Consider the following 27000-nt stretch of genomic DNA (forward strand, 5'->3'; position numbering starts at 1 on the left):
GTGCACATTATTGATTTCATAGTGCCCAAGGCTCCAAGTGGACCCGTCTATACCCCATGGTACTAATGTGGACCCCAGTATCCTCTACGGACTACGAGAAAAGGATTTACCGGTAGGTAATTAAAAATAAGAATTTACTTACCGATAATTCTATTTCTCATAGTCCGTAGTGGATGCTGGGAACTCCGTAAGGACCATGGGGAATAGCGGCTCCGCAGGAGACTGGGCACATCTAAAGAAAGCTTTAGGACTAACTGGTGTGCACTGGCTCCTCCCCCTATGACCCTCCTCCAAGCCTCAGTTAGGATACTGTGCCCGGACGAGCGTACACAATAAGGAAGGATTTTGAATCCCGGGTAAGACTCATACCAGCCACACCAATCACACCGTATAACTTGTGATCTGAACCCAGTTAATAGTATGATAACAGAGGAGCCTCTGAAAAGATGGCTCCCAACAATAATAACCCGATTTTTGTAACAATAACTATGTACAAGTATTGCAGACAATCCGCACTTGGGATGGGCGCCCAGCATCCACTACGGACTATGAGAAATAGAATTATCGGTAAGTAAATTCTTATTTTCTCTAACGTCCTAAGTGGATGCTGGGGACTCCGTAAGGACCATGGGGATTATACCAAAGCTCCCAAACGGGCGGGAGAGTGCGGATGACTCTGCAGCACCGCATGAGAGAACTCCAGGTCCTCCTCAGCCAGGGTATCAAATTTGTAGAATTTAGCAAACGTGTTTGCCCCTGACCAAGTAGCTGCTCGGCAAAGTTGTAAAGCCGAGACCCCTCGGGCAGCCGCCCAAGATGAGCCCACTTTCCTTGTGGAACGGGCTTTTACAGATTTTAGCTGTGGCAGGCCTGCCACAGAATGTGCAAGCTGAATTGTACTACAAATCCAACGAGCAATAGTCTGCTTAGAAGCAGGAGCACCCAGCTTGTTGGGTGCATACAGGATAAACAGCGAGTCAGATTTCCTGACTCCAGCCGTCCTGGGAACATATTTTCAGGACCCTGACAACATCCAGCAACTTAGATTCCTCCAAGTCCCTAGTAGCCGCAGGCACCACAATAGGTTGGTTCAGGTGAAAACGCTGGAACCACCTTAGGGAGAAACTGAGGACGAGTCCTCAATTCCGCCCTGTCCGAATGGAAAATCAGATAAGGGCTTTTACAGGATAAAGCCGCCAATTCTGACACGCGCCTGGCCCAGGCCAGGGTCAACAGCATGACCACTTTCCATGTGAGATATTTTAACTCCACAGATTTAAGTGGTTCAAACCAATGTGACTTTTGGAACCCAAACTACATTGAGATCCCAAATTGCCACTGGAGGCACAAAAGGAGGCTGTATATGCAGTACCCCTTTTACAAACGTCTGAACTTCAGGGACTGAAGCTAGTTCTTTTTTGGAAGAAAAGTGACAGGGCCGAAATCTGAACCTTAATGGACCCCAATTTCAGGCCCATAGACACTCCTGTTTGCAGGAAATGTAGGAATCGACCCAGTTGAATTTCCTCCGTCGGGCCTTACTGGCCTCGCACTACGCAACATATTTTCGCCATTGCGGTGATAATGTTTTTGCGGTTACATCCTTCCTGGCTTTAGACCAGGATATGGATGACTTCATCCGGAATGCCTTTTTTCCTTCAGGATCCGGTGTTCAACCGGCATGCCGTCAAACGCAGCCGCGGTAAGTCTTGGAACAGACAGGGTCCTTGCTGGAGCAGGTCCCTTCTTAGAGGTAGAGGCCACGGATCCTCCGTGAGCATCTCTTGAAGTTCCGGTTACCAAGTCCTTCTTGGCCAATCCGGAGCCACGAATATAGTGCCTTCTCCTCTCCATCTTATCAATCTCAGTACCTTGGGTATGAGAGGCAGAGGAGGGAACACATACACTGACTGGTACACCCACGGTGTTACCAGAGCGTCTACAACTATTGCCTGAGGGTCTCTTGACCTGGCGCAATACCTGTCGAGTTTTTTAATCATGTGGACGACTTCTGGGTGAAGTCCCCACTCTCCCGGGTGGAGGTCGTGCTGAGGAAGTCTGCTTCCCAGTTGTCCACTCCCGGAATGAATACTGTTGACAGTGCTATCACATGATTTTCCGCCCAGCGAAGAATCCCCGCAGCTTCTGCCATTGCCCTCCTGCTTCTTGTGCCACCCTGTCTGTTTACGTGGGTGACTGCCATGATGTTGTCCTACTGGATCAACACCGGCTGACCTTGAAGCAGAGGTCTTGCTAAGCTTAGAGCATTGTAAATGGCCCTTAGCTTCAGGATATTTATGTGAAGTGATGTATCCAGGCTTGACCCTAAGCCCTGGATATTCCTTCCCTGTGTGACTGCTCCCCAGCCTCGCAGGCTGGCATCCGTGGTCACCAGGACCCAGTCCTGAATGCCGAATCTGCGGCCCTCTAGAAGATGAGCACTCTGCAACCACCACAGGATGGATACCCTTGTCCTTGGTGACAGGGTTATCCACTGATGCATCTGAAAATGCGACCCGGACCATTTGTCCAGTAGGTTCCACTGGAAAGTTCTTGCGTGGAATCTAACGAATGGGATTGCTTCGTAGGAAGCCACCATTTTTACCCAGAACCCTTGTGCATTGATGCACTGAGACTTGGTTCGGTTTTAGGAGGTTCCTGCTAGCTCGGATAACTCCCTGGCTTTCTCTTCCGGGAGAAACACCTTTTTTCTGGACTGTGTCCAGGAACATCCCTAGGAAACAGAAGACAAGTCGTCGGAACCAGCTGCGATTTTGGAATATTGAGAATCCAATCGTGCAGTCGCAACACTACCTGAGATAGTGCTACACCGACTTCCAACTGTTCCCTGGACCTTACCCTTATCAGGGAATCGTCCAAGTAAGGGATAACTAAAATTCCCTTCCTTCGAAGGAATATCATCATTTCGGCCATTACCTTGGTAAAGACCCGGGGTGCCGTGGACCATCCCTACGGCAGCGTCTGAACTGATAGTGACAGTTCTGTACCATAACCTGAGGTACCCTTGGTGAGAAGGGTAAATTTTGACATGAAGGTAAGCATCCTTGATGTCCCGAGACATCATGTAGTCCCCTTCTTCCAGGTTCGCAATCACTGCTCTGAGTGACTCAATCTTGAATTTGAACCTCTGTATGTAAGTGTTCAAAGATTTTAGATTTTAGATTTAGAATCGGTCTCACCGAGCCGTCTGGCTTCGGTACCACAATAGTGTGGAATAATACCCCGTTCCCTGTTGCAGGAGGGGTACCTTGATTATCACCTGCTGGGAATACAGCTTGTGAATGGCTTCCAAAACTGCCTCCCTGTCAGAGGGAGACGTCGGTAAAGCCGACTTTTGGAAACGGCGAGGGGGAGACGTCTCGAATTTCAATATGTACCCTTGAGATATTACCTGAAGGAACCAGGGGTCTACTTGCGAGTGAGCCCACTGCGCACTGAAATTCCTTGAGAACGGGCCCCCACCGTGCCTGAGCTTGTAAGGCCCTAGCGTCATACTGAGGGCTTTGCAGAGGCGGGAAAGGGTTTCTGTTCCTGGGAACTGGGTAATCTCTTTTCCTCTCCCTCTGTCACGAGCAGAAAAGAGGAACCTTTTGTCCGCTTGCCAACAAAGGACTGCGCCTGATAATACGGCGTCTTATTTTGAGAGGCGACCTGGGGTACAGACGTGGATTTCCCAGTTGTTGCCGTGGCCACCAGGTCTAAAAGACCGACCCCAAATGTCCCCTTTCAAAGGCAATACTTCCAAATGCCGTTTGGAATCCGCATCACCTGACCATTTTACTGGTAGAATTGGACAACGCACTTATACTTGATGCCAGTCGGCAAATATTCCGCTGTGCATCATGCATATATAGAAATGCATCTTTTAAATGCTCTATAGGCAATAATATACTATCCTTATCTAGGATATCAATATTTCCAGTCAGGGAATCCGACCATGCCAACCCAGCACTGCACCTCCAGGCTGAGGCGATTGCTGGTCGCAGTATAACACCAGTATGTGTGTGAATACATTTTTGGATACCCTCCTGCTTTCTATCAGCAGGATCCTTAAGGGCGGCCATCTCATGAGAGGGTAGAGCCCTTGTTCTTACAAGCGTGTGAGCGCCTTATCCCCCCTAGGGGGTGTTTCCCAACGCACCCTAACCTCTGGCGGGAAAGGGTATACAGCCAATACTTTTTAAGAAATTATACATTGTTATCGGGGGGAAACCCACGCATCATCACACACCTCATTTTATTTCTCAGATTCAGGAAAACTACGGTTGTCTCTTCACCGTCTCTTCACCGTCGACACAGGAGTCAGTATCTGTGTCGGCGTCTGTATCTGCCATCTGAGGTAACGGGCGCTTTAGAGCCCCTGACGGCCTATGAGACGTCTGGACAGGCACAAGCTGAGTAGCCGGCTGTCTCATGTCAACCACTGTTTTCTTATACAGAGCTGACACTGTCACGTAATTTTCAACAGTACATCCACTCAGGTGTCGACCCCCTAGGTGGTGACATCACTGTTACAGACACTCTGCTCCGTCTCCACATCATTTTTCTCCTCATACATGTCGACACAAACGTACCGACACACAGCACACACACAGGGAATGCTCTGATAGAGGACAGGACCCCACTAGCCCTTTGGGGAGACAGAGGGAGAGTATGCCAGCACACACCAGAGCGCTATATATATATACAGGGATAACCTTATATAAGTGTTTTTCCCTATAGCTGCTGTATGTTTTAATACTGCGCCTAATTAGTGCCCCCCTCTCTTTTTTTAACCCTTTCTGTAGTGTAGTGACTGCAGGGAAGAGACCGGGAGCTTCCCTCCAACTGAGCTGTGAGGGAAAATGGCGCCAGTGTGCTGAGGAGATAGGCTCTGCCCCCTTTTCGGCGGCCTTATCACCCGTTTTTCTGTATATTCTGGCAGGGGTTAAATGCATCCATATAGCCCAGGAGCTATATGTGATGTATTTTTTTGCCATGTAAGGTATTTTTATCCTGTTTTATTGCGTCTCAGGGCGCCCCCCCCAGCGCCCTGCACCCTCAGTGACCGGAGTATGAAGTGTGCTGAGAGCAATGGCGCACAGCTGCAGTGCTGTGCGCTACCTTATTGAAGACAGGAACGTCTTCTGCCGCCGATTTTTCCGGACCTCTTCGCTCTTCTGGCTCTGTAAGGGGGCCAGCGGCGCGGCTCCGGGACCCATCCAGGCTGGGCCTGTGATCGTCCCTCTGGAGCTAATGTCCAGTAGCCAAGAAGCCCAATCCACTCTGCACTTCGCTTCTTCTCCCCTTAGTCCCTCGATGCAGTGAGCCTGTTGCCAGCAGGTCTCACTGAAAATAACAAACCTAAACTAAAACTTTCACTAAGAAGCTCAGGAGAGCCCCTAGTGTGCACCCTTCTCGTCGGGCACAGAAATCTAACTGAGGCTTGGAGGAGGGTCATAGGGGGAGGAGCCAGTGCACACCAGTTAGTCCTAAAGCTTTCTTTAGATGTGCCCAGTCTCCTGCGGAGCCGCTATTCCCCATGGTCCTTACGGAGTCCCCAGCATCCACTTAGGACGTTAGAGAAATCCTATTTCTCCCCTTATACCTCTGACAACAATTCCGGGTATGTTACTGAAAATGTACTCATTTTTACTTCTCTTAATGCTCACCTATGCTATTGTGTCCATGTTTTGAATACTTATTGAATGACATGAGTGTTTTTCTTTCTGGCTCATAATATTTTATGATGACCCATTTGTGCTCATTACGGGCAGTTGTTCCATTTCTGTATTTCATGCCCTGTACGTTCCTATTGTGATTCTGTTCCCTTTTTTCTTGCAGCAAAAAAAATCAATAAACAGATTTTTTTTTTCAATTTTAAAAGCTTAAAAAAAGCATCAGATTGAATTTTAGTATCACTTGTTCCCTAAAAGTATTAATTTATTTTGAATGTAAAATATTTCTGGCAATGAGTATGTATAGACAATGTCTATTGACTGTTGGTTAATATCGCCTTCCCTATCCCTTTGTCCCCCCCAATTTTTTTTTCATTTGTTGTGCAGAGAAAATTAATAAAAAATATAGTTGATAAAAAAAAAAAGAAAAAAAAGAAAAAAGAAATACAATATCTAGTCAGATTTCATAATATACAATTTATTATATGGAACAATTTATGACGTGATCAAACGTGATCGTTACAATGCATGTATAGTACGCTGCAAGCCACATAATTCTAACGTCAATTAAAAATGATCCAATCTTATTAATATTCCTGCTGACATTAGACTAATCTAATCTTGCTTCTCGTTGGTTTGGACTTCATAGGCACCTGATGAAATAATACATATACCACCAGGCTTGACATCTAGTGGCTGGCTTAGACATTTTGGCAAGGGTATTATGAAGTCCGAGTTCCGCGACCATGCGGGATGCCCGGCCAATATCGGATGTTTTTTTTAAAGTGGCAATCATTTACAAGGCTTGTAAATGATTGCTCCTTTAAAAAAAAATGTCCACCGAACTCGGACTTCACTACATCCCGCCCCTTATGTCTGCGTCAATTCAAATGAAATGATAAATTTAACAAGAAGTGGCAAGTAACGCGCCATGTTTAATATACTGTATTTACAAAAGTGAAACTAAACAATTAACCATATTTAGATTGAATTAAACATGGTGTGTTTGTTTTTGGTAAACATTTCAAAAAGGCACAAATTTCTCGACATCCAAGATTTGCAATTTAAAACATTATAATTCACATTTACAGCCGTATGCCATAACTTTCAAAGCAATAGAATAAAAATTGATTCCATGTAAAATATTTTTGCGCAGGCAAGCTCAATATAGCAACTCTAATATGTATTATAATAACTGAAGCGTATTATGTGTGTGTGTATATACTTATAAGGAGGTTTTAATATATGTAGCAATTAAGTATTGTCAGCGTAACCTTATCACCCATATTCATGGTGGTGTCGGCATCAGTCATTGGGCCTAATTCAGATGTGGCTGTTGATGTGATGGCTGTCGCTATCTTTTGACGTTCGCACCTGCGACTATATGCAAATATGGGCAGAAGCCAACCTGAGCACAGGGATACCCACTGCTGCCGCATCATTTCCTTTCCGACAGCATACAACTGCTGATACATCGGTACCATCATCACAAATCGGGTCATCACATGACCATGACATTACTCGACCACTACCAAACGCTATTTACCGGTCACTCACGCTGCCTACCTGTCAGTCACCTTGCAGCTAATCCATCGGTGCGACCGCCATCGCAATTCAAATCACATTTTGATGTTTACGTATATTTCTATAACAAGAACATATCGCATCTATCCCTGTGTGATGACAGCCCATTGATGTATCAAAAATAACACATGAAGTGATACAAAAGGTTGAAAAATAACAAGATATTATGACAAATGGGGTCATTCAGCTCGCATCGTGATACCAGCGTATTTTTTGCGAATGACCCTTGCGGGCACATGCCCAGGTCCTGTCCTGCGCATGCGCCCGCAAATAATACCAGGTGACCCGCAGTAATTGTGAACGCCTCTGCCTGATTGACAGGCAATGGGGTTCGCGGGTCAGCAAAACGCTCCGGGGGTGGAGCTTAACCAGAGGGGGCGTGGTGTGTTCACAAGCAGCCGCTCCGAACTAAAAAATGTCTACGCTCTCCTGACGTCACAGCCAGGATGCGCCGGTAGGAGGCATCCACAATTTGAGCAATCACGCTGTAATTGCAGCACGATCGCAATTTCAGCGTGATCGCAGTGGGTGGACTGCATGCTGGGCAGCCCCCCAGCATACGATTCAAAGGATTGAAAATTCTGCTAAAAAGCAGAATTTGAAATCCTTGCTGAATAACCCCCCAATATCCACAAAAACAGCACAAAGACAAATTTCACATACCTCCATATCATCATTTTTGCTCAGGAAAAAAAAATAGAGTAGGGAATGCAGGGGTCTATTTACTAAGCTTTGGATGGGGATTGTTATGACCCACCAAGCGGGCAGCATCAGGCGCAGGTCACGTTCATTGCCAGGCGATCGGGATGTTGCATCCCTTCCAGCCCCCTGGACAGTCTCTTCCCGACGGGGAACCTAGAAACTGGGACGCTGGACACAGACGGCGTTCCTGATTGCTGGAAATAGGGGAGCAGGCCCAGTGGAGTAGTCTGAACGTGCAGCAGCACATCCTTTAGGAAATCATTGTTTCTGCTGGTCCTCAGCTGGTGACTGATCAAGCTACCCTCTATACCACAGGTTCTCAAACTCGGTCCTCAGGACCCCACACGGTGCATGTTTTGCAGGTCTCTTCACAGAATCACACATGACATAATTAGCTGCACCTGTGGGCCTTTTAAAATGTGTCAGTGAGTAATTAATACACCTGTGCACTTGCTGGGTTACCTGCAAAACATGCACTGTGTGGGGGCCTAAGGACCGAGTTTGAGAACCACTGCTCTATACAATCCTTGCTGGCCACCCCCTCTGTGCTGGTTATAGTTTACCCTGTTACAAATCTTGGTCAATATCCTGTGGATACTCTGACAGAATCCCTGCCTGCCATACCTAGGTCTAGTGTGGCGTTTTCCATCTGCCAACTCTAGCTCCCCAGCTTGGAGCTTGCATACTAGTGTTCACGCTAGGCTATTTTAGCAGGGTGCTGCGCCCCTCCCGATTTTTTAAGGGCAAAATCCACCCTGCCCTTTCTGCAGCGCCCTGCTAAAACAGCCGCTCGCTTCCTGCTCTCCCAGTGTGTAAAGATGGCGTTGCATTCATTCACGCCGTCGGAGAGCTTGGGGGAAGCCCAGCACTTCTGTAGGTGCTGGGCACGTCCCCAACAGTGACGCCGCTGTCCGCCCACGCCCCCTATAGCAACGTCTGTGGGCCGCACCGTCCAGTTTAATGCATTAATTTCAGGCGCGCGCTCACACATATGCCCCCGTAGTCTGGCGCCTTGCCCTCTACAATTTCTAGAGGGAACACTACATACCACCCACACTATACACCTGCCCTGACGGAGGTTATTCCAGCTCGTGCCTCATATCTTGGGCAGCTGCGTACCCCACTCCAAGTTCCTACTCAGTGCAACTTGGGGTCTTCTGGCTATCGGGTGAGCTTCTACTGCTGGAGGTATCAAGTACCGGTGTGCGTGACAAGCACTAAGGGAACAGCAGGAGGGGGAGGGGTACTGGAAGTTCCCCACAAACGTCTTTTAAGTCCAAGTATCTCAACAGCTATCAAGTCCAAGTGTTTGCACGCTCATCAAGTCCAAGAACCACAATTCTAAGCAAGTCCATGCTTCCTAATTGCAAGTCCAAGTTCCTAACAGTGATAAAGTGGACAGAGATAAAGTGCCAACCAATCAGCTCCTAACTCATTTTTCAAACACAGCCTGTAACATGGCAGTTTGGAGCTGATTGGCTGGTACTTTATCTCTGTCCAAGGCTTAGTAAATAGACCCCACTGTCTCAATATAGACACATATAGGAACTCCAACCAAAGCTCCAGGAACATCCACATATCAGACAGTCCTTATTCCTCACACTTGTGGTGCCCGGATGATGGCTCCACTAACCAAAGAACAATTTCTGTGGTTATCAGGCTTTTATTCTCTTTAGAAAATAAACCTTTGTCATCACAGTGATCAATTATGGCCTCACGTTTCTCTGGGAACCTTGTTGTATATATCAGATATTGCTATAGTAGGGAGGTTTATGGACCATATATTCCATTACAAGTCCATAAGAATTTACCATCAATTAACCTTTTGAGCACAGTCAATGTCCTCCTACACTCTTAACAATTTTGGGTGATACCAAAATCAACCATACATCCTGTAAAGTGATAATGAGTGGATATTATCTTGGGAGATGGATAGTAACGGAAAAAATAACAAAAACAAACAAAATACAATTTTTCAACCAGAAACACAATTGATGCAAGCTCATCTCATTTTAGAATATGAGATGTAAATGTATCACTAATCTCAGGAAAAACATTATGCACAAGATGTGCTCTTTAGCTAAAATATTTTTCCTTTCAAAACAAAGTTTCCAGTTTAGATGCGTGTGAATGTTTCACAAGATTGAACTTCTCTCAGCGCATCATAACGACTTCACACCGGTGTGACTTTTCTCATGTTTAACAAGATAAGCTCTCTGTCTAAAACCTTTCCCACATTTGGCACATGAAAATGGCTTCTCTCCTGTATGAATTTTCTCATGTAGAGAAAGCGATGATTTTTGTGTAAAACATTTCCCACACTCAGCACATGGGAATGGCTTCTCACCTGTGTGAATTCTCTTGTGTGAATTAAGAGTATTTTTCACTGAAAAACATTTCCCACACTCAGCACATGAATATGGTTTCTCACCTGTGTGAAGTCTCTCATGTCCAATAAGACCTGACTTATGTCTAAAACTTTTCCCACATTCGGTACATGAAAATGGCCTCTCACCTGTGTGAATTCTCTCGTGCGTACAAAGAGTAGCTCTGTCTGCAAAACATTTCCCACACTCGGCACATGAATATGGCTTTTCACCTGTGTGAATTCTCTTATGTTTAGTGAGTGTTGATTTCTCTGTAAAACATTTCCCACACTCAGCACATGCAAATGGTTTCTCGCCCGTATGAGTTCTCTTATGTATAAGAAGATGTGATTTGTCTCTAAAACATTTCTCACACTCAGAACATGAAAATGGCCTCTCACCTGTGTGAAGTCTCTCATGTATAACAAGAGCTATTTTACTTGTTAAACATTTCTCACACTTAGCACATGAAAATCGCTTCTCACCTGTGTGACTTCTCTGATGCGCAACAACTTCTGATTTTGTTGCAAAACATTTCCCACACTCAGAGCATGGAAATGGCTTCTCACCCGTGTGATATTTCATATGTCTATCCAGATCTGATTTGTCTCTTGCACTTTTCCCACACTCAGAACATGAAAATAATTTCTCTCCTGTGTGAAGTCTCTCATGTTTACGAAGATGTGATTTGTCTCTAAAACATTTATCACACTCAGTACATGAAAATGGTTTCTCACCGGTGTGAAGTCTTGCATGTAAAATAAGAGCTGATTTGTCGCTGCAACATTTCCCACACTCAGAACATGAAAATGGCTGCTGACCTGTGTGACTTCTCTCATGTACAGCAAGATGTGATTTATGATTAAAACATTTCCCACACTCAGAACATGAAAATGGCCTCTCTCCTGTGTGACTTCTCTTATGTATAGCAAGATGTGCTTTCTGTGTAAAACATTTCATACACTCAGAGCATGAAAATGGCTTCTCACCCGTGTGAGTTCTCTCATGTTTAACAAGCCCTGATTTGTCTCTAAAACATTTACCACACTCAGGACATGAAAATGGCTTCTCACCTGTGTGAACTGTTTGATGTTTAAGAAGAACTGACTTGTCAGTAAAACATATTCCACACTCAGAGCATCGAAATGGCTTCTCACCTGTGTGATTTCTCTCATGTACAACAAGAAGTGATTTCTGTGTAAAACATTTCCCACACTCAGCACATGAATATGGTTTCTCACCTGTGTGAATTCTCTCATGTCCAATAAGACCTGACTTATGTCTAAAACTTTTCCCACATTCGGTACATGAAAATGGCATCTCGCCTGTGTGAATTCTCTCGTGCGTACAAAGAGTAGTTCTGTCTGCAAAACATTTTCCACACTCGGCACATGAATATGGCTTCACACCTGTGTGAACTTTTTGATGTTTAAGAAGAAATGACTTGGCAGTAAAACATATTCCACACTCAGAGCATCGAAAAGGCTTCTCACCTGTGTGATTTCTCTCATGTACAACAAGAAGTGATTTCTGTGTAAAACATTTCCCACACTCAGTACATGAATATGGTTTCTCACCTGTGTGAGTTCTCTTATGTATAACAAGAGTTGATTTGTCTCTAAATCCTTTCTCACACTCGGAACATGAAAATGGCATCACACCTGTGTGAATTCTTTGATGTGCCACAAGAATGGATTTGGTTTTAAAACATTTTTCACACTCAGAACATGATAATGACTTCTTGCTTCTATTAGCTGGTTGATGGCCAATAACCTTTGTGCTCTGTGTAGAACACGTGGCTTCCCTATTATCGGGAAATAAACAATCTACTCCAAGACCTGTGCCGATATCGGCGTTATCAGGAGAACATGACATGTCTGAAGGTTCAGATGACATAACTGTATGCTGGAGAGCTGGATGGCTAATTAAAGCACAGGGATTTCTTCTGGAGAATCTCGTCTGGTGAATTTATTTCACAGTCTGGAGATTAAATTAGATATTCTTGCGATATATTTCTTCTATTACATCCATCAGGAATATAGGGGGGGGGAAAAAGAAAGTTACTAAGATGCATTTAAATAAAAATAAAAAATTGATAAGTTTAAGAGGTTTAAAAGCTACAATATGTAACTGATATTTTGAGTTGACCTACAGTATTATACAATTTTAAGTGCTTGCAGCAGTTTGCATTGCAACAAGGAGGGTGTGATAAAAAAAAAAAAAACTGCTGATACAAAAAAATCCTTTCAAATATGAAACTGTTATTTATGCATAATATTAAGGAAAAATCAGATACTGCTGCCTCTTAAAGATGTACAATATACATGAGATGTAATGAGGGAAAAGCTGTAATTGCAACAGAATTATATTTTTTGCAGTTTCTAAGCACCCGCGGGCAGGGCTGTTTCTAGGCAATTTGGCTCCCAGTGCGAACACTAAAAAATCCCCCTCCCCCCCCACTCCCCATAGACATTGTAAAAAATAATAATTTACTCACCGGTAATTCTATTTCTCGTAGTCCGTAGTGGATGCTGGGAACTCCGTAAGGACCATGGGGAATAGACGGGCTCCGCAGGAGACTGGGCACTCTAAAAGAAAGATTAGGTACTATCTGGTGTGCACTGGCTCCTCCCTCTATGCCCCTCCTCCAGACCTCAGTTAGGGAAACTGTGCCCGGAAGAGCTGACACTACAAGAAAAGGATTTGGAATCCAGGGTAAGACTCATACCAGCCACACCAATCACACCGTACAACTTGTGATAACCATACCCAGTTAACAGTATGAACAACAACTGAGCCTCATCTAACGGATGGCTCATAACAATAACCCTTTAGTTAAGCAATAACTATATACACGTATTGCAGAGAGTCCGCACTTGGGACCGGCGCCCAGCATCCACTACGGACTACGAGAAATAGAATTACCGGTGAGTAAATTCTTATTTTCTCTGACATCCTAGTGGATGCTGGGAACTCCGTAAGGACCATGGGGATTATACCAAAGCTCCCAAACGGGCGGGAGAGTGCGGATGACTCTGCAGCACCGAATGAGCAAACTCAAGGTCCTCCTCAGCCAGGGTATCAAACTTGTAGAACTTTGCAAATGTGTTTGAACCCGATCAAGTAGCAGCTCGGCAAAGCTGTAATGCCGAGACCCCTCGGGCAGCCGCCCAAGAAGAGCCCACTTTCCTTGTGGAATGGGCTTTCACTGATTTTGGATGCGGCAGTCCAGCCGCAGAATGCGCCAGCTGAATCGTGCTACAGATCCAGCGAGCAATAGTTTGCTTTGAAACAGGAGCACCCAGCTTGTTGGGTGCATGCAGGATAAACAGCGAGTCAGTCTTCCTGACTCCAGCCGTCCTGGCTACATAAATCTTCAAAGCCCTGACTACATCAAGTAACTTGGAGTCCCCCAAGTCCCGAGTAGCCGCAGGCACCACAATAGGTTGGTTCAAATGAAACGCTGATACCACCTTTGGGAGAAATTGGGGACGAGTCCTCAATTCTGCCCTGTCCATATGGAAGATCAGATATGGGCTTTTACATGACAAAGCCGCCAATTTTGACACACGCCTTGCTGAAGCTAAGGCCAACAGTACGACCACCTTCCACGTGAGATACTTTAGCTCCACGGTCCTAAGTGGCTCAAACCAGTGGGATTTCAGGAAATCCAACACAACGTTAAGATCCCAAGGTGCAGCACTCCCTTAACAAACGTCTGAACCTCAGGCAGTGAAGCCAGTTCTTTTTGAAAGAAAATGGATAGGGCCGAAATCTGAACCTTTATGGACCCCAATTTTAGGCCCATAGTCACCCCCGACTGTAGGAAGTGCAGAAATCGACCCAGCTGGAATTCCTCTGTTGGGGCCTTCCTGGCCTCACACCAAGCAACATATTTCCGCCATATACGGTGATAATGCTTAGCTGTCACATCCTTCCTAGCTTTTATCAGCGTAGGAATCACTTCATCTGAAATGCCCTTTAGGATCCGGCGTTCAACCGCCATGCCGTCAAACGCAGCCGCGGTAAGTCTTGGAACATACAGGGCCCCTGTTGCAACAGGTCCTGTCTGAGAGGCAGAGGCCATGGGTCCTCTGAGATCATTTCTTGCAGTTCTGGGTACCAAGTTCTTCTTGGCCAATCCGGAACGATGAGTATAGTTCTTACTCCTCTCTTTCTTACTATCCTCAGTACCTTGAGTATGAGAGGAAGAGGAGGAAACACATAAACCGACTGGTACACCCACGGTGTCACTAGTGCGTCCACAGCTATCGCCTGAGGGTCCCTTGACCTGGCGCAATATCTTTTTAGCTTTTTGTTGAGGCGGGACGCCATCATGTCCACCTGTGGCATTTCCCACCGATTTGTAATCTGTGTGAAGACTTCTGGATGAAGTCCCCACTCTCCCGGGTGGAGGTCGTGTCTGCTGAGGAAGTCTGCTTCCTAGTTGTCCACTCCCGGAATGAACACTGCTGACAGTGCTAGCACGTGATTCTCCGCCCATCGAAGAATCCTTGTGGCTTCTGCCATTGCCATCTTGCTTCTTGTGCCGCCCTGGCGGTTCACATGGGCGACCACCGTGATGTTGTCTGACTGAATCAGCACTGGTTGGTTTTGAAGCAGGGGCTCTGCTTGACTCAAGGTGTTGTAAATGGCCCTTAGTTCCAGTATATTTATGTGTAGTGAAGTCTCCAGACTTGACCACTGCCCTTGGAAGTTTCTTCCCTGAGTGACTGCCCCCCATCCTCGGAGGCTTGCATCCGTGGTCACCAGAACCCAGTCCTGTATGCCGAACCTGCGGCCCTCGAGAAGATGAGCACTCTGCAGGCACCACAGCAGAGACACCCTGGCCCTCGGGGACAGGGTGATCAGCCGATGCATCTGAAGATGCGATCCGGACCACTTGTCCAACAGATCCCACCGAAAGATCCTTGCATGGAACCTGCCGAAGGGAATTGCTTCGTATGAAGCCACCATCTTTCCCAGGACTCGCGTGCAGTGATGCACCGACACCTGTTTTGGTTTCAGGAGGTCCCTGACCAGAGATGACAATTCCTGGGCCTTCTCCACCGGGAGAAACACCCTCTTCTGTTCTGTGTCCAGAATCATGCCCAGGAAAGGCAGACACGTCGTAGGAACCAGCTGCGACTTTGGTAGATTCAGAATCCAGCCGTGCTGTTGCAACACTTCCTGAGAGAGTGCTACGCTGACCAACAACTGCTCTCTGGACCTCGCCTTTATGAGGAGATCGTCCAAGTACGGGATAATTATAACTCCCTTCTTCCGAAGGAGTATCATCATTTCGGCCATTACCTTGGTAAATATTCTCGGTGCCGTGGAGAGACCAAACGGCAACGTCTGGAATTGGTAATGACAGTCCTGTACCACAAACCTGAGGTACTCCTGGTGAGGTGGGTAAATGGGGACATGCCAGTAAGCATCCTTGATGTCCAGCGACACCATAAAATCCCCCTCTTCCAGGCTTGTAATAACCGCTCTGAGCGATTCCATTTTGAACTTGAATTTCTTTATATAAGTGTTCAAGGATTTTAAATTCAGAATGGGACTCACCGAACCGTCCGGTTTCGGTACCACAAACATTGTGGAATAGTAACCGCGTCCCTGTTGAAGGAGGGGGACCTTGATTATCACCTGCTGGAGGTACAGCTTGTGAATTGCCGCCAGTACTACCTCCCTTTCCCTGGGAGAAGCTGGCAAGGCGGATTTGAGGTAACGGCGAGGGGGAGTCGCCTCGAACTCCATCTTGTATCCCTGAGATACAATTTGTACAGCCCAGAGATCCACCTGTGAGCGAACCCACTGGTTGCTGAAGTTTCGGAGACGCGCCCCCACCGCACCTGGCTCCGCCTGTGGAGCCCCAACGCCATGCGGTGGACTTAGTGGTAGCAGGGGAGGATTTTTGTTCCTGGGAACTGGCTGCCTGGTGCAGCTTCTTTCCTCTACCCCTGCCTCTGGCCAGAAAGGATGCGCCTCTGACCCGCTTCCCTTTATTTGGCCGAAAGGACTGCATTTGATAATACGGTGCTTTCTTAGGTTGTGAGGGAACCTGAGGTAAAAAAGTCGACTTCCCAGCTGTTGCTGTGGATACGAGGTCCGAGAGACCGTCTCCAAACAATTCCTCACCCTTATAAGGTAAAACCTCCATGTGTTTTTTAGAATCAGCATCCCCCGTCCACTGCCGAGTCCATAATACTCTCCTGACAGAAATGGACATTGCATTAATTCTAGATGCCAGCAGGCAAATGTCCCTCTGTGCATCTCGCATATATAAGACGACATCTTTTATATGTTCTAGGGTTAGCAAAATAGTATCCCTGTCGAGGGAATCAATGTTGTCTGACAGAGTATCAGTCCATGCTGCTGCAGCACTACACATCCAGGCTGAAGCAATAGCAGGTCTCAGTAGAGTACCAGAGTGTGTATACACAGACTCCTTTTAGATAAGCGTGTGAGCGCCTTGTCCACCCTAGGGGATGTTTCCCAACGTAACCTATCCGTTGGCGGGAAAGGGTACGCCATCAGTAACCTCTTAGAAATCACTAGTTTCTTATCAGGGGAACTCCACGCTTCTTCACACAATTCATTTAATTCATCAGATGGGGGAAAAGTCACTGGCTGCTTTTTCTCCCCAAACATAATACCCCTTTTGGTAGTAACTGGGTTAACGTCAGAAATGTGCAATACATCTTTTATTGCAGTAATCATGCATCGGATGGCCTTTGTAGACTGTACATTTGTCTCATCCTCATCTACACTTGAGTCAGACTCCGTGTCGACATCTGTGTCCACCATCTGAGCTAGAGGGCGTTTATGAGCCCCTGACAGCCTCTGAGTCGCCTGGGCAGGCGCGGGCTGAGACCCCGGCTGTCCCAAGGCTGCTGCGTCATCGAACCTTTTATGTAAGGAGTTGACACTGTCGGTTAAGACCTTCCACATATCCATCCAATCAGGTGTCGGCCCCGTTGGGGGCGACACCACACTTATCTGCCCTTGCTCCGCCTCCACGTAACCCTCCTCAGCAAACATGTCGACACAGCCGTACCGACACACCACACACACACAGGGAATGCTCAGACTGAGGACAGGACCCCACAAAGTCCTTTGGGGAGACAGAGAGAGAGTATACCAGCACACACCACAGCGCTATATAACACAGGGATTTACACTTATAATAAATTATTTACCCAATAGCTGCTTATTTATCTTATTTTGCGCCTAAATTTATGTTCCCACCCTCTCTTTTTTACCCGTCTTGTACCTGGATACTGCAGGGGAGAGCCTGGGGAGCTGCTTCCAGCGGAGCTGTGAAGGGAAAATGGCGCTGGTGTGCTGAGGAAGAAGGCCCCGCCCCCTCAGCGGCGGGCTTCTGTCCCGCGTTTTGTGTACATTAATGGCGGGGGGGGGGGGGGGGGGGGGGTGGGTTACACATATATAGTGCCAGACTATATATGTGCATTTTCAGTGCCAAAAGGAATCATAATTGCTGCCCAGGGCACCCCCCCCCCCCCCAGCGCCCTGCACCCTACAGTGACCGGAGTGTGTGGTGTACTGTGGGAGCAATGGCGCTACCTTAATGAAGACAGCAGTCTTCAGCCGCCGATTTCGTCTTTATCTTCTGTCTTCTGGCTCTGCAAGGGGGACGGCGGCGCGGCTCCGGGAACGGACGATCGAGGTCAGGCCCTGTGTTCGAACCCTCTGGAGCTAATGGTGTCCAGTAGCCTAAGAAGCACAAGCTAGCTGCAAGCAGGTAGGTTTGCTTCTCTCCCCTCAGTCCCACGTAGTCTGTTGCCAGCAGAAGATCACTGAAAATAAAAATTTAACAAATACTTTCTTTTCTAGCAAGCTCAGGAGAGCCCACTAGGAGCACCCAGCTCTGGCCGGGCACAGATTCTAACTGAGGTCTGGAGGAGGGGCATAGAGGGAGGAGCCAGTGCACACCAGATAGTACCTAATCTTTTAGAGTGCCCAGTCTCCTGCGGAGCCCGTCTATTCCCCATGGTCCTTACGGAGTTCCCAGCATCCACTAGGATGTCAGAGAAATAAAAAAGGTGTGTGGCCTCATTGTAGGGGGTGTGGTCTTGCTGCAATGGGCGTGGCATTGCAATGAAAAACTACCTTACACCGACACAATAGTGCCACTCACACCATATTATGCCCCATACAATAATGTCCCGTGCACCATATTATGCCCCACAGACAGTAATGCCCCATGCTCCATATTATCAGAGTAAAGCTCCTTGCACCATATTATGCCCCACAGGCAGTAATGCCCCTTGCACCATATTATCATAATATGCCCCAGACAATAATGCCCCTTGCATCATATGTATGCATGGCCCACACATTAATGCCCCTTAGAGTTATGCCATACTACCTGCTCGTTGTCAGGGCTTACATGATGCCGCTGCCGCCACCCCCACCGCAGTCTGCCCTGGCACTGTTGGCGCCTGTCAGATGTGTAAATGTCATTCCCAAAATGGCTGCTGCCTTCACAGATTCTGTGCGTTAACGCCCAATAACCAGTGTAAACGCCAGTTAACAATGTACATTAACTAAGCCATTGGGAGAAGTCAGGAGTGCCAATGAATAGCCTCGGGGATACCCACCGTTAATTATCCTCGGTAAATTGCAAAGTCTGAAAACAAGGGAAAATGAGTGTACGGTTTCACATGGAGAGACTTGTTGTTAGAACCTACAGGTAGAGATATGAGGAGATCTCACGGAAGAGGCTGTAGTCATCTTGTGAAAGAGACAGAGCCCAAAAGCAGAAGTGTCACCATGCGTCAATCCACACTGGTATTAGAGAAAGGTGTTGTAGAATCTGTGCATTTTTCCTAGCTACCTCTGAATTATGGTTTAGACTGAGTACACTCCAAGACCGGTACATACCACACAATGGTGCTCGGACAGACAGGAGAATGAATTACCGGAAGTAACAGCTGTTTATAGAATGATAGCGAAGTATGGCACCGGTGCTATAAGCTTTCATGTAGAATGGTTGAAGCTATCAAAAAAAATGTGTGACACTCTTTCCGAGACCGGGTACATTTAATAAAGGCATTCTGCAAGATGTGAATGGTTCGATCTATGTACGCATACGAAATGAGTAGAAGAGAAGAATGTTTAGAACTGTGGACGAGTTAGAAGAGATTAGTGAAGCAGACGATGTAAGTTATCACCACCTTCTTTATCGCGCCCATCGTACTCTCAAGCTGTGGTCACAGGATGCGTCTCAGCCGCAGGACAGGGCATTACGGATGCATTACTATACTGCCAAGGAGGCGGCCCTATGATAGGCCAGAGATTCCAGTGTTTCTTATTCTGGTTCCACACTTCAAATCTTTGAAGACATTTCCTCTATTACACTAGGGAAATGTGGGGACTTGAAACCATTCGCTTCTCGTCTGAGACACCACCACACAACATAAAATACAGATGGGGATATCCATTTTGTATCCTAATTTGGCATCAAAATAATTGACTTTCTGCAACTCCAGCTGAGGCCCGAGCAATGCTTCCTAAACCTGGGCTTTCTTCACTTAACGAGCGCTTTGCTGTGGCGCGCCCATTCTTGCCGTAATCACCAATCAAGCATACTTCTAAGGTCAGAATGATCTCTGGGGCTGGATGTAATGACGCACAAGATGGCCAGACATGCGAAATGCCAGACGATCTCGGAACTTCTTTTAAAGGAGCAATCACTTACAAGGCAAAACCATGTATTGTAAGGGATTGCCCCTTCAAGAAAAACTTACGAGATTGACCGTCATCTCGCATCTCCGGCGTCATTACATCCTGCCCCTGGTCACTAAATGGAAAGGAACACCTGCTACCAGTACTGGAACTTGATATTCTTCCGCTGTTTCCAACATCTTTCTATGTTGCACTGCATGACCTGCACTTGGCTTGGCCCGGCCCTACAATCGTTGACGGGCACTGCACGTGCAAGTGCTTCATTTGTTTTGGGATGCGAATTCTTCCGTCAGATTCTATAAGCTCCCTTGATATGCTGTTTTACATTATCCATTTGCTGATGATTGTTGATGTTATGTACTTCTCCACCTCTCTTTACTGCCTCTTACGATTTAGATCTCCCTTCGATTCCTTCTTCTGTCATCCCTTTCACAGATGACACCACTGTCAGGGATCCTTTTTGTCCAACCATGCACCCCCATGGTTGTCCCATATGAAGCTATGCTGTGTGGCTCACTACACCTATGTCAGCAACATTGCCCGTGGCCAACACTGCAATTTAGCCTTGCCCACCCTTTCCCTGCCTGCCTTCCGCCCACATTCCCTAACTCCCAGGTCCATTGTGTGAATTTGTTAGCTTTGTTTGTGTTACTCCACTTATGCTCCTCCATACATGCTGCCCTGTTCATGGTCACCCTCACCCAAGGGTGCCCATGAACCCTTGGGTGAGGGTGACCAGAAAAGCAATGTGTATTATGGTGCCAAACTGACTCAGAACATTTCTTAGATTTGCTTTCCATAGAAATATAGCACTATTTTAAAGGTAAAATAACTATTGCCTTTGTTCACAAATACCACAAAGTACAAGATAATATAACGAGATTTATGGTAAGAACTTACAGTTGTTAAATCGCTTTCTGCGAGGTACACTGGGCTCCACAAGGAATTACATCAGGGTGTAGAGTAGGATCTTGATCCGAGGCACCAACAGGCTCAAAGCTTTTGACTGTTCCCAAGATGCTCAGCACCGCCACAATCTCCTGGTTAAGGTGGAAAGAAAACACCACCTTAGGCAAATAACCGGGCCGCGTTCTAAGAACTGCCCGGTCACAGTGAAAAATCAAATTGGGAGACTTACAGGACAAGGCACCCAAGTTCGAGACCCTTCTAGCCGAAGCAATAGCCGGCAAGAAAAGGACCTTAAGGGAAAGCCATTTAAGGTCAGCAGAGGCAAGAGGCTCAAATGGAGACACTTGTATGGCCTCCAAAACCCCTGACAAATCCCAAGGGGCCACAGGCGGCACATATGGAGGCTGAATCCGCAACACACCCTGAGTGAATGTATGGACATCAGGTAGGGTGGCAATCTTTCTCTGAAACCAAACTGACAAGGCAGAAATGTGAACCTTGAGGGAGGCCAGACGCAGACCTAAGTCCAGGCCCTGTTGTAGAAAAGCCAACAGTTTGGCCGTGCTAAACTTGAAAACGTTATGATTGTGAGACACACACCAAGTAAAGTAAGCATTCCAGACCCTATGGTAAATCCGAGCAGAAGCCGGCTTACGGGCCTTCAACATAGTTTGAACGACCGCCTCAGAAAAACCCTTGGCCCTCAGGACGGAAGCCTCAAGAGCCATGCCGTCAAAGCCAGACGGGCCAAGTCCTGGTAAACACAAGGGCCCTGAACGAGAAGGTCTGGTCGTTGCGGAAGTAGAAGGGGACAATCTAGTGAGAGGCCCTGTAGATCGGAGAGCCAGTGCCGTCTGGGCCACGCTGAAGCTAGCAGAAGTAGTCTTCCTCCTTCTTGCTTGAACTTCCGTATTACTCTGGGCAGGAGTGATACCGGAGGGAACACATACGGCAGCCGAAAGTTCCATGGGATTGACAGAGCATCCACGAACGCCGCTTGAGTATCCCTTGTCCTTGCTCCGAAGACCGGAACCTTGTGATTGTGTCGAGACACCATCAGATCCACATCTGGGAGGCCCCACTTGTCCACAAGAAGTTGAAACACCTCTGGATGTAGGCTCCATTCTCCGGGGTGCACGTCCTGACGACTGAGATAGTCCGCCTCCCAGTTCAGAACGCCCGGAATGAACACTGCTGATATTGCCGGCAGATGGCGTTTTGCCCACTGAAGAATCCTTGATACTTCCCTCATTGCCATGCGGCTTCGAGTGCCGCCTTGATGATTTATGTACGCCACCGTGGTGGCGCTGTCCGACTGTACTTGAACAGGTCTGTTCTGAATTAGATGCTGGGCCAGTCAACGTGTTGAACACTGCCCGCAGTTCCAGAATATTGATCGGGAGCAGAGACTCCTCCTTGGTCCACCGACCCTGAAGAGAGTGTTGTTCCAACACCGCGCCCCAACCTCTCAGACTGGCATCCGTCGTCAGAAAGACCAAGTTGGATATCCAGAAGGGATGGCCCCTGCTGAATTGTTAGTCCTGCAACCACCAGCTCAGTGACAGGCGGACCTCTGGAGACAAGGAGATCATGTGAGATCTGATCCGGTGAGGCAGGCCATCCCACTTGGCCAGAATCAACCTCTGCAGAGGGCGAGAGTGGGACTGAGCATACTCCACCATGTCGAAAGCCGACACCATGAGACCTAGCACTTGCATTGCCAAATGTATCGACACTTGCGGACGAGATAGGAAGCATCGAATCCTGTCCTGAAGCTTCAGGACTTTCTCCTGAGACAAGAACAACCGTTGGTTGTGAGTGTCCAATAACGCTCCCAGATGTAACATGCTTTCATACACTGGACCGTCAGATCGAGATGACAAAGGAGAAGTTCTGGGGAATTTGCCTGGATCAACAAATCGTCCAAGTACGGTAGGATCCTGATCTCTTAACGGCAGAGCATAGCCGTCATGATCGCCATTACTTTGGTGAAAACTCGGGGAGCCATTGTCAAACCAAAGGGTAACGCCAGAAATTGGTAATGAAGGTTGCCCACCGCAAACCGCAGGTACTGCTGATGAGATACCGCAATAGGAATATGCAGGTAGGCATCCTGTATGTCCAGGGAGACCATATAGTCCCCAGGCTCCATGGCCAGAACAATAGAGCGCAGAGTTCCATACAAAACTTGGAGACCTGCACATGTTTGTTCAAGGACTTCAGATTGAGAATGGGCTGCGAGGACCCGTTCGGCTTCGGGACTAGAAACAGCGGTGAATAGTACCCCTTGCCGCTCTGAGCCAGAGGCACCTCTACTACCACTCCTGTGGTCAGGAGGGAATGTACCACAGAGTGCAACGTGTTTGCTTTTGCCGGATCCAGAGGCACATCTGTCAGGCAAAACAGCTGTGGGGGACGATTCTTGAAGGGTAAGGCGTAACCTTGAGCGACGACTTCCCTCGCCCCGGTATCTGAAGTGGTCTTCAACCATTCCTGGCCAAAACCTAGAAGTCGGCCCCCACCTTGGGATCTCCCAGAGGGAGGCCCGCCCCGTCATGTGGCAGGCTTGTCCGTTTTGGAAGCTGGCTGACGGGCGGCCCAGGCACGCTTCGGTCTGGGCTTGGCAGGTCTGAAAGCACGAGCTTGCTTTGGGTACGCTTTGGGTACGCCTTTTGCTTTACCTGGAGGACGAAAGGGCCGAGGGAAAGTACTTTTAGCCTTCTGCGTTGAAGGAGCCGTACTAGGTAGGCAAGCTGTTTTAGCAGTAGCCAGATCAGCCACAATCTTATTGAGGTCTTCTCCAAAGAGAATGTCTCCCTTGAAAGGAAGCACCTCCAAGGTTTTCTTTGAATCCATATCCACTGACCAGGATCTCAACCCAAGGATACGTCTGGCCAAGACGGACGTAGTAGCAGCCTTGGCCGCGAGCACCCCGGCATCGGAGGCCGCTTTCTTAAGGTATAGAGAAGCTGTGGCGATATATGAGAGACATTGTCGGGCATGCTCGGATGCATTTGAAGGTAGTTCCACCTCAAGTTCCTGAGCCCATGCTTCAACAGCTTCAGCAGCCCAAGTCGCTGCAATTGTTGGCCAATGCACAGCCCCCGTTAAAGTATAAATTGCTTTTAAACAGCCCTCCACACGTCGATCCGTCGGTACCTTCAGAGAGGAAACAACCATACGCGCCACATGAGAATCTACAGGCGGAGGGGTTTCCCAATTTTTACATACCTCCGGAGAGAGAGGATAGCGAGCTAACAGTCTCTTATTCGGTATAAATTTAGTCCCTGGATTTTCCCAGGATTCCTGGCGTATGTCAGCCAGGTGATCAGAATGTGGTAAAACTTGTTTAACCACCTTCTTACGCTTAAACCTATCCGGTTTCTTGAAGACAGACTCAGGCTCAGGATCATCAGTCACCTGAAGAATGAGTCTGATCGCCTCAATCAAATCCGGGACATCCACTAATGATTTTCATTCCCAATCAGAAACATCTGTGTCAGTGTCTGTGGGATCAGTATATGCACCGTCCTCGTCAGAGGATGTGTCTGGAATAGCCGTGGATTGGGAGGAGGTAATGGTCCGTTTAGAAGACGACTTAGTCTTAGGCGGGCGAGAGTGACCCTTAGATTTAGTCATAGATCGGTTCAAATGCTGTAACTGAGTAGAAAGCTGATCCGCCCATGGCGGGTTCACAGCAGGGACCATAAACTGTTGCAGTGGCACAGGTGGTCCCACAGGGGGCGTTGATTTAGTCACAAGCGTGTTTAATAATGTGGAAAATGTAGCCCAAGGTGGGTCTTGTGATGCTCCAGGTGCTACCAACCCACTGGGGGCAAGGAACCCCCTGAACCTGAACTCTCAGCTGCCATATTATCCTCCATGACGTCCGCAGCCTCACTACCACGCAGTGTGGGAGAAGCCACAGCGCTGTTGCCACGTGTAGCAGACATAGCTATATGCACAATTGGGCAACCAGGTACAAAGTGTAGCAGCACTATACCTATCAAGAACTCTCAGTAAAGGGTGCCTAAGGTAGCACAGACCGTGAGTTCAAGAGATATAGATGGTATGGAGGGTCATCCTGAGTTGTTCACTAGGAGATTTCGGTCGCAGCGCAGCGATCAGGCAAAAAAACGGCACTTCTGCGCATGCGGCGCAATGCACATGCGCGTCGTACTATTACAGCGAACTATGAAGTTTCACACAAGGTCTAGCGAAGCTTTTCAGTCGCATTGCTGGCCGCAGACTGATTGACAGGAAGAGGGCGTTTCTGGGTGTCAACTGACCGTTTTAAGGGAGTGAGCAGACAAACGCAGGCGTGCCAGATAAAAATGCAGGCGTGCCAGATAAAACCGCAGGCGTGGCTGGCCGAACGCAGGGCGTGTTTGTGACGTCAAAACAGGAACTGAATAGTCTGAAGTGATCACAAGCGCTGAATAGGTCTAGAGCTACTCTGAAACTGTACAAATAGGATTTTAATTACCTGCGGTAAATCCTTTTCTGATAGTCCGTAGAGGATGCTGGGGTCCACATTAGTACCATGGGGTATAGACGGGTCCACCAGGAGCCATTGGCACTTTAAGAGTTTAATAGTGTGGGCTGGCTCCTCCCTCTATGCCCCTCCTACCAGACTCAGTCTAGAAACTGTGCCCGAGGAGACGACATACTTCGAGAGAAGGAATTACACAGATAGTGGCGAGATTCATACCAGCTCATACAACATACAAATCCGGCTAACATGCCGGAAAACTCAGCAACAGCTGAAACCTTAAATAACGCAGAACTTACCTTGGAACCAGGCAGTACTTAACTATAAAACCAATGCAGGAAAACGAAGCGCTGGGCGTGCGCCCAGCATCCTCTACGGACTATGAGAAAAGGATTTACGGCAGGTAATTAAAATCCTATTTTCTCTTACGTCCTAGAGGATGCTGGGGTCCATATTAGTACCATGGGGATGTACCAAAGCTCCCATTACGGATGGGAGAGCGCGGAGGCTCCTGCAAGACTGCTTGACCAAACCTGAGGTCATCAGAGGCCAAAGTATCGAACTTGTAAAACTTGGCAAACGTGTTCGAACCAGACCAAGTAGCAGCTCGGCAAAGCTGTCAGGCCGAGACACCCCGGGCAGCCGCCCAGGAAGAATCCACTTTACGAGTAGAGTAGGCCTTAACTGATTTCGGACAATGCAATACCGCCGTAGAATAAGCATGCTGGATAGTGAACCTGATCCAGCATGAAATCGACTGCTTAGAAACAGTATACCCAATTTTCTTTGGATCGTAGAGGACAAACAGAGAGTCAGTTTTCCTATGACGAGCAGTCCTCTTCACATAGATCTTCAAAGCCCTCACAACATCCAAGGCCTTTGAAGCAATTGAGGAGCCAGTAGCCACTGGCACCACAATAGGCTGGTTGATATGGAAAGCCGATACAACCTTAGGCAGGAACTGCGGACGATTCCTAAGTTCCGCCCTGTCTTCATGAAAGATCAGATAAGGGCTTTTACAAGATAAAGCCCCCAATTCCAACACGCGTTGGGCAGAAGCCAAGGCCAACAAAGTGTCCGCCTTCCACGTGAGAAACTTGATGTCAGCCTCTAGTAGAGGCTCAAACCAAGCTGATTGTAGGAACTGCAACATCACATCCAGATCCCAGGGTTCCGTTGGCGTCACAAAGGGAGGTTGGATGTGCAGAACCCCTTTCAAAAAGGTCTGAATCTCAGGGAGGACAGAAAATTGTCTTTGAAAGAAGATGGACAAGGCAGAGATCTGGATCTCGATGGAGCCCAATCTCAGGCCCATATCCACTCCTGCTTGCAGGAAAAGGAGAAAACATCCAAGTTGAAATTCCACCGCAGGAAATGTCCTGGATTCACACCAAGAAACATCTCTCTTCCAAATACGGTGGTAATGTTTAGACAATACCCCCTTCCTAGCCTGAATCAGGGTAAGAATAACCTCACTCGGAATACCTTTCCGAGCTAAGATCTGGCATTCAAACGCCATGCCGTCAAACGTAGCCGTGGTAAGTCTTGATAGCCG

General features: G+C 47.5%; 1 protein-coding gene across 1 annotated transcript in view; it reads right to left on the reverse strand.

Annotated features, from left to right (window-relative positions):
• Positions 1-10080: 10080 nt before the first annotated feature.
• The window catches only part of LOC135054742 (oocyte zinc finger protein XlCOF6-like), a 50958-nt gene continuing 34038 nt past the window's right edge, over positions 10081-27000 (reverse strand). Inside the window, exon 2 of the mRNA XM_063958039.1 lies at positions 10081-12348. Coding sequence (XP_063814109.1) covers positions 10127-12226 — 2100 coding nt within the window. The 5' untranslated portion in view covers positions 12227-12348 and the 3' untranslated portion in view covers positions 10081-10126. The remainder of the gene's footprint in view (positions 12349-27000) is intronic.

This window comes from Pseudophryne corroboree, chromosome 3 (genome assembly GCF_028390025.1).
Source record: "Pseudophryne corroboree isolate aPseCor3 chromosome 3, aPseCor3.hap2, whole genome shotgun sequence".
In the NCBI taxonomy this organism is placed as follows: Eukaryota; Metazoa; Chordata; class Amphibia; order Anura; family Myobatrachidae; genus Pseudophryne; species Pseudophryne corroboree.